We start from the raw sequence: 18923 nt of genomic DNA, 5'->3' as shown, positions 1-18923 counted from the left end.
AGATGATAATCTCTGTATCATATATATCCTCTGAGCAAAAGATTCTTCTTTACCCTATTTTTTTGCAAGAGAACAGAGTGGGAATTGAGCAATAATTTTACCTGTTCGCTCTGATATATCCTGCAAACTTTCAGATGCTAATAGGGAGCAACATCTGTCTCTTTATAAAGGAACTGGGATTGTTTCTGGTTTCTTAGAAGGGAGGAAATCAAAGCTAATTTGGAAGGTGGTTACAGCATAATATGGTGGAGTAGTTTTCGACATTGCAGCAATGAAAGCACTGCAGAAGAGCTGTCCGTGCTCTCGGGATCTAAGCTAGTCTTTGACAGGTTGCAACCTTCATGCTGGAATCTGACAGTGGTTTATTCTACCTGGGGTATTACACAGCCAGGTTAAACTTCTTTATTAGCCTGTGTGAGTCTGTATGGCAAGTAAAGTCTAATGGCAGAAAGCAATAAAACTGATCCATCTTCAGGGAAAGAGATACCTTTGACTCATTAACATTCTGAAATTAATACCAAACTTAGCTAAAAAACAATAACATATTTACACTGTTTCCTCCACTTTAGAATGGCTTCCTTGGATCAGAGAAATTGTGACTGCAGCCATAGGTATTGTGAGTGGTTTGTGTTTGACCATGAACTGGTCCTGCCAGAATACATTGCTGAGTTTGAGTATGTTACAACAGTATGAACTTTGTTTTTCCTACTGTGATATTAGAAGGCAAGTTTTGGATTTCATAGATCAAGAGAAAAAAAAAAACAAGTGGGTAGAATTAAGTTCTGTTCTGCTGACATGACCAGAATTAAGGTTGAGTCTCTTCTGTCCATTCTGTCAGAGCCAGATAAAACTTCTGTGCAAGTCAGGGAGGAACTTTCCACTCGTTGTAGTGAGATGTGAGATTTGGATGAGGCTCTTATTTGTACTTGTAAAAAGCATAGCAAAGAAAGCAAAGATCCTCAAAGCTTCAATAGATTAAATGAAATAAGCTGAAAACTAAGTCCTGTCTCACTAAGAACTACTTTCTCTGAGGTACCATGCAAAGTAAAACTTATAGTATTGACTGTGCAAAGGATCTTTTTTCCAGGGGTCTTGCAGGGGCAAATGATCTTTAATTGTTTGATTTAAGTTGTGAGATGTGCAGTTCTGAAAAAAAGAAAATATATTTTATTCTTAGCTGGTATTCTGAACATTCCTTCTATTCATTTTTACGAGCATATAATGCTGCTCTTTCACTCATCTAACTTCATAACTTGCTGCCAAGGTAGAAGGGCTCATTTCAGACTCTGAGTTACTCTGTTAGAAACAAGAGAGTATGGGGAAGTAGGATGTTCAGCTCTGGGGAAAGAAAGGAGAGAGTCAAATTCACAGATGAGCCAGGTCTGCCTGGTCCCATTGTCCAGTGTTAGGCTGCTCTACTCTGATTATTAGACTTTGGGAATTTCAGTGCATAGATGTACTTCTTCTGACTCTAGCCAGAGTTCTGTATGGTACACAAGCCATACCAGCAAAAACGTTATGCAATTCTTTGATTATGAAGAAACTAAACCCAGTTTCTAACAGATCTGTTTTACAGAAAGATGATTTCCTGACTTGATTGCTATTAATTTCCTAATTTCTCTCATTTTACACTCACTATTAAATTTATTATTTAATTAAAAATTAGAAAGTTTACAAATTTCAAACACCTTTTATTTTATATAGGTCAAAACCAGTGTCTGTTTTCTACCTGTGATATAATTGTGGAAGAGGGAAAGAGAAGCACAGGAAGATTTATTCTGTCTCATGATTTGCAGCATGATGATGAAGTTTTGAATATGGAACAGACAGTAAAGGTCAGGCCTCAGATTGCTTGCTTAAATGAGAAAAACCCAATATTTTCAGTGGCAAAGGCCAATATTTATTCAGGTACAGATGAGGTATTGCTGTCAAATTTTCAGTAAAATAAATGTATTATGTAATTGTTACTTTGTTATTCAGGTTGGCCCATGACCTGAATCAAACACGAAAGTTAAAAATTAACGTTTCCATTTGGACTTGATTCTGATGTTGCTTACATTTATTTAACATCACTAGAACTTGTGTTCCTCTATCTATCACTTATTATGCAATGTGAATTACAATTATTGGGCTGAATCCTAATTGTATTTCCTATTGCATAAGGGACACGTAATTTCAATGAAAAACAGTTTAAAAAGAAGGCATCTGAGAACAGGACACGACCTAAACTATTAGCCTTTCCTTTGAATTTTATGAAATACATGACTTCATGCCATTATGCCAGTTGTTCTTGAAAATATTTTTTTTTTGTCAGATTTGACATCACAAGAATGTAGCCTGGGGAGAAAACCACATCAAAACTGTAGCAGGCTACAGATTTTAGATTCAGAAATACATATTGTTATAATAGCTGCACAGAAAAATGCTTCTTCAGGTGGACATTTACATGCATAATTCTGACATTGCATTCACATGCATAACTATTGTGTGGCACCTTCAGTAGCCACCTTTTCTGATGAAGTAGCCCTGCTAAATATCTGATACATGAAACTGCAAAATAGTTTCTGAACTGTCCCTTTTTTAACTCTAGTTTGTGAATGGTGTTGTTTCTTATACTTGATGGTTATGTTTTCAATCCCTTCTTTTTACAGTTTCAAATAAACTTTTTCTTTTCTAAAGCTTATTTACAGGCAGTGTTAAGAAAGAGGAGACTAACAATTCTCTTCTTATTTTACCAAAATGCCATTTTTCCAGTGATCTGTGTTTGCAGTGAGATACTAGCAATTCTCCTCTCACTTTGCCTTTTCCTAAGAAATTCTTGTGTCTCTGCTCGGCTCCACTCTGCCCATGCTGCTCTCTCGTAATGGAAGAGTTGCCAGTTCCTTAGTGTCAGCAGCATCTGTTCCCTTCTCCTGTGAACCAATTGACTGTCTGACTCGCCATCTTACCCAGGTCACTTTTATTTCAGGGAGAAGTTAGAGAAGAAATACTCTTCAAATAAGTGAAAAAGAGTCATCATAGCCTTTATTGTCTTTTCACTATTTCATGTTAGTTTGGATTCACATTTTGTAGTCTTTTTATGGTTTACCAGTAGGATAGTATTTGTGTTTGCACTCTATCAGTTGAAGCTTTTTCATTTGAAAGGCAGCCATTGAGTATTACAGAATTTGGCTGCATGTCCAGTAGAATTGTCATTTCTGATCTACTTTTGGCCTAGGTTTTGAATTCGAGTGGGAACAGTCTGAACAAGCTGAAGGACATTTCTAGACTTAAAAACACTCCAAAAGCTTATCAACAGCTTTAATGACTTTACTTCCTTAAATAATATTTATGACTTAGTGAGAAATTAAGCTCTAATTCTTTTTTTTTAAGGAACATTTACTAGCATAAATATCCTTACATTGTAGGGTGTGCTCACAAGACAGGATTGGGCCAGGATGCACGCAGGGGAACAGAATGGGGGACTAAACTAGGATCATGAATACTGTGGTATTATTAGCAGCCCACAGTTTTGGTGCCTGTTGGTATTGTCTCCAATTTGAATCACAATATTACAGTGGTATCACTTTATCACCCATCTGACACTTATAATGGTCATTTCATTTTAACAAATAGAGTAACATGTCTGGAGCACACTAGGTCTCCCTCAACAGACCCAATACTGAGCAAGGGGAGTCCCAGGCACCGGATCCAATTAAGTTTATTTAAACATTAAATGTGTCTGTTTACTTTAACCAAAGTTTCTTTTACAACACTTTTGGCCATACAACTAGTTTCAAACCTGTATTATCTTGCAGCCCAACCACAAATATTTTTATGTGAGCCATAACCATGTGATCACTTTTGAGGTCATTAGAGGCTTAAGCAAACTGCAGTTCTTCAACCTGAGCTGGAACCAACTGAGACAGTCCAGGGTACATATAAACATCTTACATAAACACTCCCAACATACTCAGTCTTGACATCACACACAACCCATGGCATAAGGTACATATCAGCACTTGAAATTCCTGGGAAAGCATTCTATCCATGACCACAGTTATAAAGGCTTAAAATCTGCTCCTGCACCTCATTAATTCTGAGGCCCTTGCAATGTAAGAAGCCGTATGATCATGTAGTGACATCTTTGTTCTCACAGGGCCTTCACTTCTTTTTGTAGTCATAGCCTAACCAAGTGAATAAGCTGTGTGGCATTTTTGTTCAGACATCTCTGAGGCATAATTCCTTTCTTTTTTGCTTCCCTTAAGAATTAAATTTACTGGTGGCTTGTGCCAGATATCAAAAACCAAGTCCTGTCTTTAATTTTGCTGTCTCAGCTGCACTGAATAAGGGGTGGGAGCAGAGACAGTTCCTAGCCCTGGGGATGTGCACATACACTGTTAGTCTCTCTGTTACTGCATGTATCTGTCTGCAGCAGCCCAGCTGTCTTGGCTGGAGCTTTGGCGAGAAGGCCAGTTCTCAGCCCTTTTACTGACTCTCATTCATCCCTATTGCCCAGCCAGCTTCTGGAACAAATGTTTCTCTCTGTTCTTTATTCCCTTTGAATCAGTACATTTTAACATTACTTAAAGGGCGCAGTCAGAGTCAGCAGAGCTAAACCTTACAAATTTGAGGCATTGAGACTCTTAAAAAAGCTTTTTTAATAATCATTTAACACTAAATTTAATATTTTGTACAAGTCAAAGTCAGGCAAACAGAGTACTATCTGAATAGAATACCTCTCAAATAATTTGAACAACAAACCAACACAGGAAACAGAACTCCATTGGGGCACCCAGGAAGCATCCAAAAAGATGCTGCCTTGTCTATTTGGCCTGTCAATTAAGCTTCAGTGAATCTTTTCAATACATGCTAAGATATAAAAAGAAATAATAAGAGTGACCGGTTGCAGTCTGTTGTTCTTTGTTGTTGTTAAGTTTTTATCAGAATAAACTTTTAACTTTCTTTGTGTTCTTTGCCTTCAGCTCTGTGTGTCAACATGGTAACTCTTGAATATTACACATTATTAAACCTGTGCCTCTCCAGAGTTTCTTAGGCATCCAACCACAATGTCTAGTTAGTTCAGTTCAGACCAAAGCAGAAAATCCTTACTGCCTCTCGGAGGATGTTCTACCATCTAGCTCATAAATGTTTGCATTTGGCTTATTTGGCTGTCAAAATATATCTATATTCCATTCACAAAGACAGACATTATTATTCATTATGTGAGAAGTGTGTATTTCATGTATCATATTTTAAAATAATGGGCAGTCTAACATATTCTGTATGTATAGGATGGGTTTGCGGTGATGTCTTGAGCTTTTAGTGACACCTCTAAATCCTTTAAACATTTCTCTTGTGTCCTATGAAGATTTCTTTGGTTTTTGTAATATTTCTAGGTCATAAATGGAATTCCTAGATTATAAAAAGAAATTCTAATACATCTTATATATTAGTGAGCTTCATAAGATTAGCAGACTTCTGGGTTTGCCCATGTGACTCCAGAGTAGTTTATTACCATCAATGTCACATAAAATCAGGACAATCAAAACTGCCCCAAAGGTACCTTGTCTCATGTGTTTCTAGCAAACTACGTAAGCACGGATGACACAGTGGCTCTGTTGAAGATCATAGCAAAACTCTAGCTCTTAACATCCATGAGATGACAGTACACTAAACAGAAAGGAAATGCAAGTCTCTTGTATGTAAACTATATTGGCAATTTTAAAAAATTGCAACACACTATTCCTTTTGTCAAGCCAGCCTCATTGCAGCTGAGTGTCATTGGACAATTAAAGGTTCTCACTAAGCTAAATGGAGTCCTGATTTCTAATGAAGAAGCTGCAGAAGCATTGCAATATATTGCAGGATCAAAGGTGACCCGGGTTTGATGTTCTGTTTTCTTGTAACTTCTCTTCTTTCTCTGTTCTCTCTTCTCTTCTCTTCTCTTCTCTTCTCTTCTCTTCTCTTCTCTTCTTCTATCCTACTCTCTTCTGTTCTAGTCTAGTCTAGTGTAGTCTATTATTCTATTCTATTCTTCATTTCTATTCTGCTCTATTCTTCTATTCTTTCTCTAATTTGCAAGAGCAAGGTGGATTCACAGACGCATCGTAATAACTGGTACTCAATGGTAGGGCTGATGCTGTTTAATGTATTTAGGTTAACATTTAGATTAATCTCCAAAAGTTTTCTTTTGTTGTCTTAGGGTAGAGTTTTTATGCTTTTTGGTTAAAAAATATTTCAGAACACATTCAAGTCTAACCAATAATTACTTTGTCTGTGAGCTCTGAGAATGGCAATTTCCAGATGCCTCACAGAAGGTCCAGGATACCCTGAACAAGGCATTTACGTTACTTATTTTGCAGTGCAACTGTCTTTTTAGCATTAATAGATTTTTAAGACTAAGGGGTACCAATGAGATTCTCTACACTGACTTTATGCATAAAGCAGACAAGAAAGCATTACGTGGTAATTTCTACATCATTTTCATATCATCTCTTTGAGCTACAGCAGATTTCATAGTAAATCATTCAGATTAGAATTAATTTCTTGGAACTTTGCTTATATACAGCATAGATAACCACATTTGAACTAGTCACCCTACATTCCTTTATAGACAGTGCAGAAACAAAAATAATTTGGGGACATGAGTCACCTAACCGTTTAGAGGGTTACTGTAGGCTGAAGTGAATTGCATCCTACCAGAGAGCCCAACCAGCCACCGTAGATGGAGATATCTCTGTTGCTGATATTGTTTTGCCCGCATGAAACCCACTCTTAGTGTTTGTTTAAAGATTTCATTGACATTTTTAGCTTTCATTTTCAGTAATCCATGTTTCTAACGACTGTTTTATTCTTGCTGCTGCCATTTTTCCTATTTTTCATCCACTTCTGCTGTAGTGGAATAAAAAGGCAGATCCAGTAGGGCTCATGAATATTTGCTTTAGTCTGTAAACTTAAAAGGATGAAGAATTTTTTAACTGTAAATGAAAAAGTGTGTAATGATGAAGTGTCTAGTGTTTAAACTTCTGTGTCTTTAAACCTCTCCTAACTAGCCTTCACATTTTCTAGCTTAAGTTTTTGTGTCACTTATTTTGTTCATGACTGGTTTTGGTGTATGAAAATTGCCCTTTTTAAAACACCAAGGCTATAAAAAAGACGTGCTTATGAGATACACTTACTTGGTTTTTTAAAGAATTGCCTCCTAAGGCAAGACAAAGTGCTTAAACTACTTGCTTCATTTAAGGATTCCAGGAATTCCAAATGCTCTGGAAGTATTTCAAAGGAGAGTGTCAGTGAAGCTTCAAGAATATTGATCAATTTTTTAAAAAGCGAGGACACTGGTGGCAAGGATAATGACAGAACCAGACTGATTCAGGAAATCGCAGCCAGCTCTTTTACATGCTCTCTCTGATCAGTAGAGACTGGCCTTGAGAATTTTTCATTAGAAAATTCACTAGCTATGCTTAGCTTATTTATTCCACTAATTTTGAACCCAACTTTTTTCTGATGTCACAAATGTTTAATGTTGAATCATGTTGAAACGTTAGTTCTCCTATTAAATTCTATAAACATAAATTCTCTAATGCATATAGCAACACAGTTTTCTAATACTGACCCTTCAAATATACCCTGCCCTAAAATTTAGAGGCTTAGGCATATTTCATGTCTAAAGCCAAATGACCTTTGCCACGTGCATGTTGAACTCTCTATACTAATCCATTTCTTGTGATCAGGCAGGATTAAAACTTTCACAGAGTACTACTAAATATCAATATGAAAAACAGGTGCAAGAAGAGAGCTAGTAGGTCTAATTTCGAACCAGCAAACATTAAGAATAACCCTTTGAACGTTATCTCTCACCTTGAACGACTACCTAAAATTATAAACTAATGAAGCAGTCACTTGATGAGCAGCAGGACTGAAGGAAATTGGTTTGCCTTAAGAAAGAGACTTGTCTTTGGGTTATCCAGTGCCTAATCAGGTGTGAGCTCTCAGAGTTTCTCAGATCATTTAGAACAGGTCTCTCCTGGATCCTTTAGTGTTTGGCATTGTAGCTGAGTCAATATTGCTGCCTTTCCTTCCCTGAGATCATCAGTTTATAACTATCATTCAGCTCTCATTTTCATGGAATTTGTAGGAAGTCGAGTAGTGCTTGTCTGACAGATTGGGCCAGAACTCACAGATAGGTTTAAAAATTAGTGGTAAGGCCAGCAGATGGATATACAGACAGCACAATCACATTAGCCTTGTTTCCTTAGGAAACTGAGCTAGCAAAAAGCCGCAAGAGTCAGCGGAGGAAGATCCAAGGTCATCCTAACCTGTTCCAATCCATCAGCTGAAATCATGTTAATATACCCAATATGAAAGGTTAAAAGCTCCTCTGTCAGTTCAATTTGTTATTGGAATACAGAATAGCTAGAGGAAAACAGATTTCTGCTGATAAGTGTAGCATTTCATTCTGTGTGCATTAGGGAATTCATGTTTAGAAAAATTGCCAGGAAAATTAATGCTTTAGCATATGTCATACATGTTTTGTGACATCAGAGAGAAGAGATTCATAAAGGGTATGATAAATACTTTGGAAAATAAAATAATATAGCCAAAAAATGTCCTTTAGTTATCACCAAAGCCAGTCTGATGGCACTGAATGTTTAAGCAATTATTTGTCTTAGATACAACCTAGATACGATACTGGATATTTTGAGCCCCTACGATAAAATTTGAATTTTTTGATTGGGACTCTGTTATCTTTTTTTTTCTCCATTGTGCAATGGAGATAATACTAATACTGTAGTATTATTGGAAACAGGGAGTCATAGTCATACAAACAGACTATGGATAGGATCACTGACAGCCTTGTCTTTACAGAAAGCTTACTGTCAGGTGTCTAAAGTCAGATCCTCTGTAAGAAAGTCATTTCACAACCTAGGCAGCAAAATATATGTTTGGTGTCAACATTTGTTTGTTTCTGTTCAAGAGTATTTCAGACAAGAGTATTACTGAATTTATTAATCTATGATATAGAGAAAAGAGTACTTTGTATATAAAAAGCATAAAGAACTACAAAGTTAGGATAAATTCTGCTCTGACTTTGCACTCAGCCTCTTCTAGACTACATATCCAGTCTTGGTGTTAGGCTGAAACCCTGTTTCCATTGAAGTCCTGTTGCAGAATGAGGATGTGTAAAGCAGACTAGCCGATAAAATAGTCATGTATTGCAGAAGGATTTAAATTGAACAAAACTATCTAAGAGCTAATGCAGACAAGAAAAAAAGTCAATGTTCAGACAGCTTCAGCTGCGAAGGTATATTTGGGAGCCAGCATAATTATGTTGCAGTGTCCTTGTATTTGGAGGAGAAGATGAACTTTTTTGAAATGTATTAAGATGAATAGCTCTGTTGCATAATGGGGAAATATCACATCCTGCATCCAAGAAGTTGCCATTGATATTATTTATTCCCCAAAATATACACACCAGTTGCCAGGTTTTTGAGAACTCCTGACATGTGGTGTATTTTTAAACTTTTTGACAGGAATCATCTGAACTAGAAAAACTTCAAGTTATTCACAGTCTTAAGGTGCTCTCAAAACACGGGAATCAGGTGAGTATATTCGTTTCCATTGTTAAATAAACTAGATGTGTATTTCACCTCATGCAGTGAATATTTACTGTTTATAATCATTACAATGATTAAGAATTTCTCCATAACCGGGTCATTCCTGCGCATCTGCTATTATTGTTCTAAGGTTGAAAGCTTCATAGTATGCGTGATGATCACATTGCCTCACTGTGCCTGTCTCAGTGCTGTACTGCGATCAGAAGGCACTCGTTCTTCAGCATACTGTTCTTCATAGTGCTGCAAGATAAATGTGAAATGTATGTGTTTGCATGCGTATGCTGCAGTGATGGGCTGTCCTTTCAATGTTCCAAAGCAGGTCAGATCTGGGAAGAAAGGTCAAAGAATGTTAAAGGATTTCTGAAAGACTTGATTTTATTTTTAAAATGGCTCAATAGCAATCTTTTTTGTTGTTTTGCACATCACTCCTTGAAAAAGTCCCAAAGGGAAATTTCAGGTTTCTTTTTTTCCAGACGTGATTCTGTTTTTCAGTGTAGTACTGTGGGTTTGCCTTTTTTTATCCCTTTTAAAGTTGCATCAAACATAAATGGAAACAAAAATTACATTTTTCATTGTTAGTTTGAGAAAAAGTGTGGCTTTCTAGATTTCATTTGAAAATATAGTTCATACAGCATGTTTTCATAAACAGACCCTTGAAGATTAGGTGGAAAGCCCAAGTTCTAAATGCCCCTTAACTTTCTTTTTGCCATAAACGTGCAGTTTCTGGTTTAAAGCAACAGCTAGAAACACAGGGAAGAGAGAAGGCAGGGGCATGTCGGAGCAGTAATACATATAGTGCAGTCAGGCACTCTGTTTTCAGTGAAGGACTCAAAAGAATATTTTTGCATCTACGACATTTATTAAATCAACTTTCAAAGGGTTATACAGAGTGGGAGATGACCTGGCTTCTGAAATGGATGATGAAATGGGAGGAGAATGTCAAGCAAAATGAATGTTACCCAGTAATGGCAAGAACAGTCATGCTCTTCACAAAGGAAAACGACAAACAGATTCCTCTTGGGAAATTGCTGTTCCAGGGTTTCCTTCTTTAGAATTGCAAGCCTAGGCTTTCTCCTGAAGGGGATCAAGGTGGTGGGCTCAGCTGTCTCCTATACAATGCAGCATTAAGTACATCTCACAGCGTATTAGTAAGCATCAGTACCCGCCACTATGGTCCACACTTCAGATATCTTATCACCTGTCATTTTCAATAACACTTTATATTAAAAGAGAAAAATATTGCTAGCCTTTTCTGTCTGCAGCACAGCCTGCATGCCCACACTTGGCCTTCTGTAAGGCTGTTTCCTAGTCATGTCTCTGCAGGGCGCACAGCATACACGAATCCTCATATGTGCTGAGGGCCATGAGAAGCTGCTGTGGTCCGGGCTAACTTGATGAGGAAGGTACAAATTTGCCCACAGCATGCCACTTTGTCAGTACAAAGTGTCAGTTATTCATGGGCACTTAAAGTTGAAAAACATTGCTCAAAGGTATATAGTCATTTACGCACAATTTCGATTCTCTTTCTAGGAGAGTGGCATTGGTGTAAGGTTTGTTTCAGACATGCACTGGTATAGCCAAGATACTATCAGATTGACTTCTTGGACAAGGACCCCATCTCTGGGTTAATTTGTATTTTCTTTGCATGGGGTTATCTCAAGAAGAACTACTGTTCATTCCTTGTGTTTCAACTGCCAGTAAATGCAGAAGAGAGGATGAGAGCTGACTACCAGCCCCTGGAACAAGTAAAGCAAATGTTATTCAAATCCCAAGAACAATATTCGTGTCACCTATAATGGGTGCTTAATGTGGTTATCATAGCATTAAAATACATTTTTTTTCCTTTTAGATTGCTTCAGAGAGTCTAACTCAGGTTTTGTAAAGTCAGGAAAAACAAAAGACTTACTATCTGCTCCTTTCACCACAGATTTCAATGAGTGTGAGAACCTATAACAGGTTCTTTCTATCATCCTGCCAGGAAGATGCCTACTATTTGGGTGTTGTGATACCTTCACTTAGCTGCCTGTGACAGGCAATTGCAATACAAACCAATCATTTAAAAACTGTAAAAGACCCATTAGAGTCTCAGGCTCATCTATCTACAGATATAGACGACACCATAGATTTTATTGTTCAGAAATGTGAAATTTACCTCCAGTAGTAACTTATAATTACCCTGAAGCCCCGTGCTGCAGCAATTCCATTTATTTTTTCCAGCAGGGTTTGCCCTCAGTTCATACTCCTGTGCAGTTACACAGCTTTTGGATGGTCTAGACTACAGGTAAAATGAGGTCATGGGGAGAAATAAAATTTGCGGGTGCACATTTGATGAACCAAATCCTCATACATAGGTTAAGCAGATGCACTACTAGTGTCACGCAAGTATGTCCATGTTGAACAAGAACATGCATATTCAAAAGTACCCTACTTTCACAGAGTATCTGTGTCTGATAATTTTTATAAAACTTTCAGAGGAACCTAATTCTTTTACCTCATAATATTACTACATAACACAGTATCACTACAATGCTGCGTGAATGTTTTAAACTGTAATTTCGAAGTGCAATATTCACCGTTACAACTTCTCTATCCATCTTTTCTTGGTAAATGGGATTCTTGACACACCTGATTCCAGTTTCTCCTCTTGCTGATATTTACCTTCATAATTATTTTCAACTATAAATTGGTAATGCAATATTGTATTGTCTTGTCTTGAAAGATACTATCTTGTCCCATCTGTTTCCATTGGAAATACTTTAACACAGATAATATTCTTCATTTATTGTTTTGCCCATAAACCTGTTGCTTTGTGTTAGCTCTCACTGTCCCTCCTCATCAAAGTACTTGTCTCCATTGCTGTGGTTCAGTCTTGTCTATCCCATGTTTCTTGTTGAGAGTGAGGTCATCTCCTAATGCCTTGAGATGCAATTGCATACCATGAGTTGACTACTGTTACTGGTCATCAACACCCCTTTTTCACTGCCATATTTCTACCTTTGCTACTCCTTTTGTTGAGAAAGGACTCCCTGGACAAGCTACCTTGTTGTTTTCCTCCAGACCTTCCCATGAAATTCTCACTGACGATGAAACCAAAACAAAGCTTGACAACAGTTGGGCATCTGCTGTGACCGTTGTCTGTCACACTGACCAATTTTATTGCTCATTATTTTCTTGTGCTCACCCATCTGTCAGTCTGTCTGCATTCATTGGGTGTGCCTCATCTCATTTTACAGTATAAATTCACTGGAACAGTTTTAGTAGGATTCACTATTAGATTTCCTAAATACAATAATGACAATAACAGCAGCAAGGAGTCAGAGAGGAGGCTAGCCCAGCACGTGTCTCCTACGAACAGAAGGTTCATTGTCTCTGTGGTTCTGTTTATCACTAAGACCCCACTCACTGAAAGAGTTTGTTGTCCCACAACAGACCTGTGTTTTCTGTATCACAGCATGAAACTTCTCTGGAGATTTGTTTGATGAACAGAATTCTTTCCTTCCAGCTCAAAACACTGCAGTATGCGTTTTAACCTTCGGTTTCCCCAGAAGGACCAATAGAGTAATGAGATCTAAAGTCTGTTCCCACTCTATGTTGTGCAAGCCACTTCTCTCTTCTCATCTCAGTTTCATATTTATGGAGCACAGAAACAGTTCCTTTACACATCTGACACATAAATAATAAGGATGATGAGAAGAAACAGTATGATTGGTTTTATTCTCCCACCCTCATCAGTGTCCAGCTTTTCCTCAAACTTTTTTGCTTTATAGATAAGAAGCTACCGCTAGACACCTACACCACAAGGTTATTCTATTCCAATTGTCTCCTTAAATCTTTTACTGCCATGATGCTGCCACCATGCCCAACCACATCTAAACTGTTGCTGAGCTGCAAATAGTACTTGATGCACTGAATCTAACCCTTTGCTGTTATCTTATGCTTCCCACACCTACGGGTTATGTATCCTTGTAAAAATTTCTTGGTGTAAATATTTTATTGTATAAATAAAGCCCTGTAGCAGGATATTAGCTTCTAGGTACTACTAGAATAAGTGCTATCTTTTGGTACTAATATTAGTGGTATCTTCGCTGTTTTGCCAAATCTCAGTCTTCACATCGATAGTAGGTCACTGCCGAAACCAGACAGGTTAAAATCCATGTACACTTGGGTTCTGTCTCAGAACTTCATCTGTCAAAAATGTGTTATCACAGATCTCTGTCTGGCTACATTAATATCTCTGTTTGCAGACTCGGGACCTTAGTCAGTTACTGAAACACATTTTCCCACTTGAAGCCACAATGCTTGTATACAGAGTTCAAAGCACTTTTGGATTGAGTAATTTCATGTGTAAATGTTATATTTCAAAACTGACCTGTGCTTTTATTCATTGGACATCACTTAAATAAAAACATGGCAGAATGAGTAAAGCAATAGAAGCATGTTAAGACTATATCTTTAGAGAAATCTCTGTTTTATATTCAGGTTCAGTGAAGATGTTATACCTCATTAGCTACAACAGAACGGAGCCATTTTCTCATTAGATCATTCAAGTGGAACAACACAAAAGATTTTTCAAGTTTGTCAGTTGCATTTTAGTTGTGCTTTTTAAAGTGCTTGTTAGAAAGCAAGAATTGAAACCTTATGGTGGTGTTTAAGCTTAAAAAGTGCTTTTGATCTTAAGCTTCAAAAGAGATTTTCCCAGCAGAAAGTAGGCTAGCACTTTATTTAGTACTGTTTTAGGTAGACACCAGAACACTCTGTACATAATAATATTTTCTTTTTTTCGTGCTATTGATTAAATTACTTTTAACAGTATCACTGCTGAATTAGAGATGATTTACAGGAGGCAATCAATCACCGTTGTCATTGCACTGTACCCAGTTTTAACAAAATTAACAAATCAGCACAGACTGGCACACAGCCTTAAATCAGTTGCTATAAGAAGTGATGGTCACAAAGTGAGACTTATGAACTACTAAGTATTTTAAAATATTATAAAGATCCATCCAAAGCTGAATTTTTATCAGCCCCCCTGCAAGACATCCCCTGTAGTGGGTTTACATTTGAAAATCTATTGTTTTCTATCTTTCTCAGTAAAAACAGCATCAGTGCATTACAGTAGCTTTGTTCTTGACGTGGTTACAATTTTGTTTCAAGCATTTGAGTTTCGTAGCTACTGGTGCTTTTTAATGTACACAACTTGCACAGCTTCTACTTGAATAGCTTCTCTGTTTGACAGTTTACCTAGAAAGTGCAACAGTCAAATCTTAAGCTTGCAACAGTAATTTGAAAAACAGTTCTTTACTCACAAAAAGTCGATCATTACTGTTTATATTACTGCAAAATTTAAAAGACATTTCTATCATAAAGACCAAGATATGTAATCTTTATTTTTGGTTTTCCTTTTCTTATGAAGAGTTTTACACTTGCAAACTCTCCAGAGGACTCTGGATTTCCCACGCTGCCAGCAAACTTTACAAGACATAATCCTTTCAGAATAACAAATGGGAATCTAAATTAAAACATTAACCATTTATTTGGCTCTGATCTTACATTTGGTCATGAACTTGAAGAGCCTCTACTAAATAAGTCAAATGAAAGTAAACAGCAACACACAGGATTACATATTTCTGAACACTTAACATAGTTGTACTCCTTCATGCTACATATTACATGGCCATATGGAGCATTTTTAACAAGGACATTCTTACCTTTACTGAGTATCTTGCAATTCTGTAAGTTTCTCACCACCTTCCCAGAGCTGGGAAATGTGTTTCTGGAGGAATACGTATCACAGAATCACAGAATCACAGAATGTCAGGGATTGGAAGGGACCTCGAAAGATCATCTAGTCCAATCCCCCTGCCGGAGCAGGATGACCTAGACCATATCACACAGGAACGCGTATCTTTGTCAGTTCTTCACCCCAGATTCAGTATGAATCATTGATAGAAGAATTAGCCTTTCAGTGCTTTCAAAAGATTTGGGTTTGGGGTTTTTTTAATTTTATTAACCAATTTCAGTCTGTAACTTAAAGTTTTAACTATGCTAGAAACTGAAAGGAAATGATGTAACATTATTCTGCTGAGGAAAATTAAGAAGAAAATAAGGAGTGCAATACTTCATGATTGGCAGCTGGGGTGAAGCTGTGCAGGGAGAATATCCATGTGCATTTGTGTTACAGATAAGTCTAAGAACCCAGGAATTACAACAAATAATCTTTGAAGCATCCATGCAGAAAGAGCTCTTAGGCAAGCCAAACGAGCAGCAACTAATCTTCTAAACCATCAGGGCAACACAGAAAATGCAGGCAGGTGAGGCTCTTATCAGCCCTAAACACCACATCTTCTTTCCTTTTTTGCGGTGGGTTGCAGCCAAAGCACTTCTCTTCAAACATTACTTTTCTTTCTCTAAATGCTGCCATATTTTCTTTACCTCAGTTTCCAGGTCCACCGAAAATGCGTTTACTCTCCTTCTTCTGATAAACCTTACAATGCATCTAAGAAAACATCTAGACAACAATTTAAAATTTTGCCGTTAGAACAATGACTATACTATAAAACAGAGCCAGCTGTTTAACAGAAATAAGCTGGTACCTCCCAAATCCATGCTTAATCCTCTTCTATCACTAACTCAAGACTTTCTGGTTTGGTTTTTTGTTTGTTTGTTTTCTGTTGCATGAAGTCTAGTTTTGTTTAGTAATTTAAAACATTAAGTATGGAAGTAGAAATGCAAGGGTAAAGCTGTTACTGTGGTTAAATATATCTAATAATTGTGATACAAACAGCAGTATCTTGCTATTACTGACTGCCAGCAGCTGGAACGAGCCAGTGTGTGATTGAACGTCGCACCAACATTTCTTATTGTATCAAACATTTCTCCACACAAAGAAGGGAACAAACAGGTCTGGCACTACATGTTTTACATTTCCATCTTGATTACTAATATTTACTACCTAAAGAGGTTCCCTCAAAATGAGTTGTGTAAGTCAGGGAGGTGATTCTTTGTAGAATCAGTATGCTTAGTTGCTTTTTGTGTAAGATTAGTCACAAAAGAGCATTTTTCTTAGGCATTATTATTATACCTACACACCATGGTATAAGCTATGGTTTTTCCTTGCCAGAAGAATGTGTTTAAAAGCTGTAGGCCACATTTACCAATGAAAAAGAGCTAATTAAGGGCTTGTTCCCAAAGATGTTTCTCCACAACCATCTTCAATTGGTATTTACGTATGCACAGAGGTGATACGAGTAGTTTCCAAAGGAACATATACTTTTGGTGACTAATGTCACCAAACCTCCAGAGACGAAACACTTTAAATAAACCTTGTTTAAACCAAGCAGTGCCATGCTGACTCAGATATTACAGATGAGAAAGCAGTAGTCAGAGGAAGGGACATTACTCAGCATGACTGATTTATACAGAACTAAATTCCCCCTAGCCTTGATTCAAGCTGGTCTCTTCACTGGACCAGAGTCTACCTTAACTGCATACTGTCCAGAATCCTTTTACAGGTACTTCTAATTTACTTTAAAAGTGGGCTTTTCTGGCTTAAAGCAGCATGTATGATTTTTTCCCCATGTTGTAGATTGATCTTCACACATTAGAAAACCAACACCTGGAGACCATGTATTTTTAAATAATGTAGATGAGATGCTGTAGCGAGCATTCTCTATTAGTAGCTATGTTTGCATTTCCTCACATGCCACTTGTTCTTTGATCTTTTCCCATTTCTCTTAGCCTGTTGTAACATTACAAAACTATGCGTAGTGTCTGGGTGGTTCAAATTTAATCTTACTTTTTATTAAATCCAACATGCTAAAATTAGAAGAACACCGCAAAGGCACCCAGACAGTAAAAAAAAAAAGTGTTTGCCTCTGATTAAGCAACACTAGTCACATTATCCCAGATTAGATGAAGTGATGTTTTAGGACAAACCAGGCTTTTTTTTAACCTTTCCCCTCATGGCATCTCTTCAGGCAGAGTTAAAGTTATTCAGGTGTCTTAACAGCCTCATTCTTACCTTACTGTAGTTAGATTTCTTTGAAGGATTATCCTTCCTAAATTTCTTAAATTAGATTATATTTGTAGCATCTCTTAGCATTTTACAGTTATTACTGATATTTACTTATTAATTTCTATTTTAATTTTATTGTATTAATAATGAGAAATTCTGCACACAGCCCTAAAGTAAAAATTAAACAAGAATGCTGTTATGCGATATTTTTCATTAGTTCTGTTTACAGGATCTGTCTTTAATCAGTACTTATTTTTTGAACTTCAGGGAAGACTCACTGACACATCAAAGCAGGAAGACTATGGTAATCATTTAAGCTAAATTTATAGTTGCATTCCTTCACCAGTAAACATATGAACCCATGCATTTCTTCCTTAATCTTTGTTAGTCAAAGGATTAGTTTGTATGATGATGTAAATTCAACTTTGACTGTGTATCTATGTAAGAAGGGAGATCCTAGTTTCCTGAGTCCAAAAAGTTTTAAGGTTTTAAGGTTGCTTAATCTTTTGAAAATGCTCTCTCAATGCTCAAAGTCAGTCCACTGTCCTTTGCTCCAGTGATACTCAAAGTACCACGCAGCCATGACATTTCTTAGAGCAGCTAACATTCAGTTAACAATTTTATGCTAGTGAGCCACTACAACATGTGGAATTGCTGCATGAAAATCAGCACTGGAGGCCAGAGGGTGAGTGGTTGGTGGATGCATATTAAGACAATTACCCTTTGGATTTAACCAAATTTTTGTCCTAGGTTTGTGTGCAACCTAGTTAATCATAACACCTGTGTACGATTTTTGTTAGTAACTTCAATTTACTGCCAACTAATTTATTTAAGTGCAGTGTATAATACATATATTTCCCTTGAAAGTTTAAACCACATGTACTTTTCCTTTGTTATGATCAGGAGGAGAAACAACCCACACAGGAAGGCAAAGCTCTTAAAAGATAGTGTTACACCTCGTTTTATTTCAGAAAGTAACAAATGGATTTGCTTGAATTTTCCCATTCTATTAGAGAGCTGGTAACACACTGTTTAATGCACAAAGGCATGTGCTGTTTAATGTTCAAAAGAAGGAGTCTGAAGCCCTGCTTAATGTGCAAAACAACTTCACATTACCACTGGAGTCTCTGCTACAGTCCCCTGCTTAAAATAGAACATCACATTTGTTTGCCTTTCTGAATATTAGTATCTTCCAGGCTCCATTTTGTTCTGTTTTAAATATTATAGCTATAAATTATATTTCAATAGAGGGCAAATTCTACCAAAAAGATATTATTAAAAAAAGATAATTTGGACTCGAATGGAAACAC

The 18923-nt window shown here is 37.0% G+C and overlaps 1 protein-coding gene across 1 annotated transcript in view; it reads left to right on the top strand.

Annotated features, from left to right (window-relative positions):
• LRRC9 (leucine rich repeat containing 9) overlaps positions 1-16145 on the top strand; it is a 31442-nt gene extending 15297 nt beyond the window's left edge. The window contains 14 exon segments of the mRNA XM_068397403.1: positions 570-687; positions 839-896; positions 1705-1939; positions 3232-3268; positions 3270-3338; positions 3798-3940; positions 3942-3987; positions 5739-5864; positions 5987-6109; positions 9516-9586; positions 11251-11344; positions 15013-15196; positions 15781-15910; positions 16037-16145. Coding sequence (XP_068253504.1) covers positions 570-687; positions 839-896; positions 1705-1939; positions 3232-3268; positions 3270-3338; positions 3798-3940; positions 3942-3987; positions 5739-5864; positions 5987-6109; positions 9516-9586; positions 11251-11344; positions 15013-15196; positions 15781-15910; positions 16037-16145 — 1543 coding nt within the window.
• Positions 16146-18923: the final 2778 nt, after the last annotated feature.

The sequence above is a fragment of the Nyctibius grandis genome, chromosome 4 (genome assembly GCF_013368605.1).
Source record: "Nyctibius grandis isolate bNycGra1 chromosome 4, bNycGra1.pri, whole genome shotgun sequence".
NCBI lineage: Eukaryota > Metazoa > Chordata > Aves > Nyctibiiformes > Nyctibiidae > Nyctibius > Nyctibius grandis.
The sequence above is the reverse complement of the archived record's forward strand: the minus strand, read 5'-3'. Positions and strand labels throughout refer to the sequence as shown.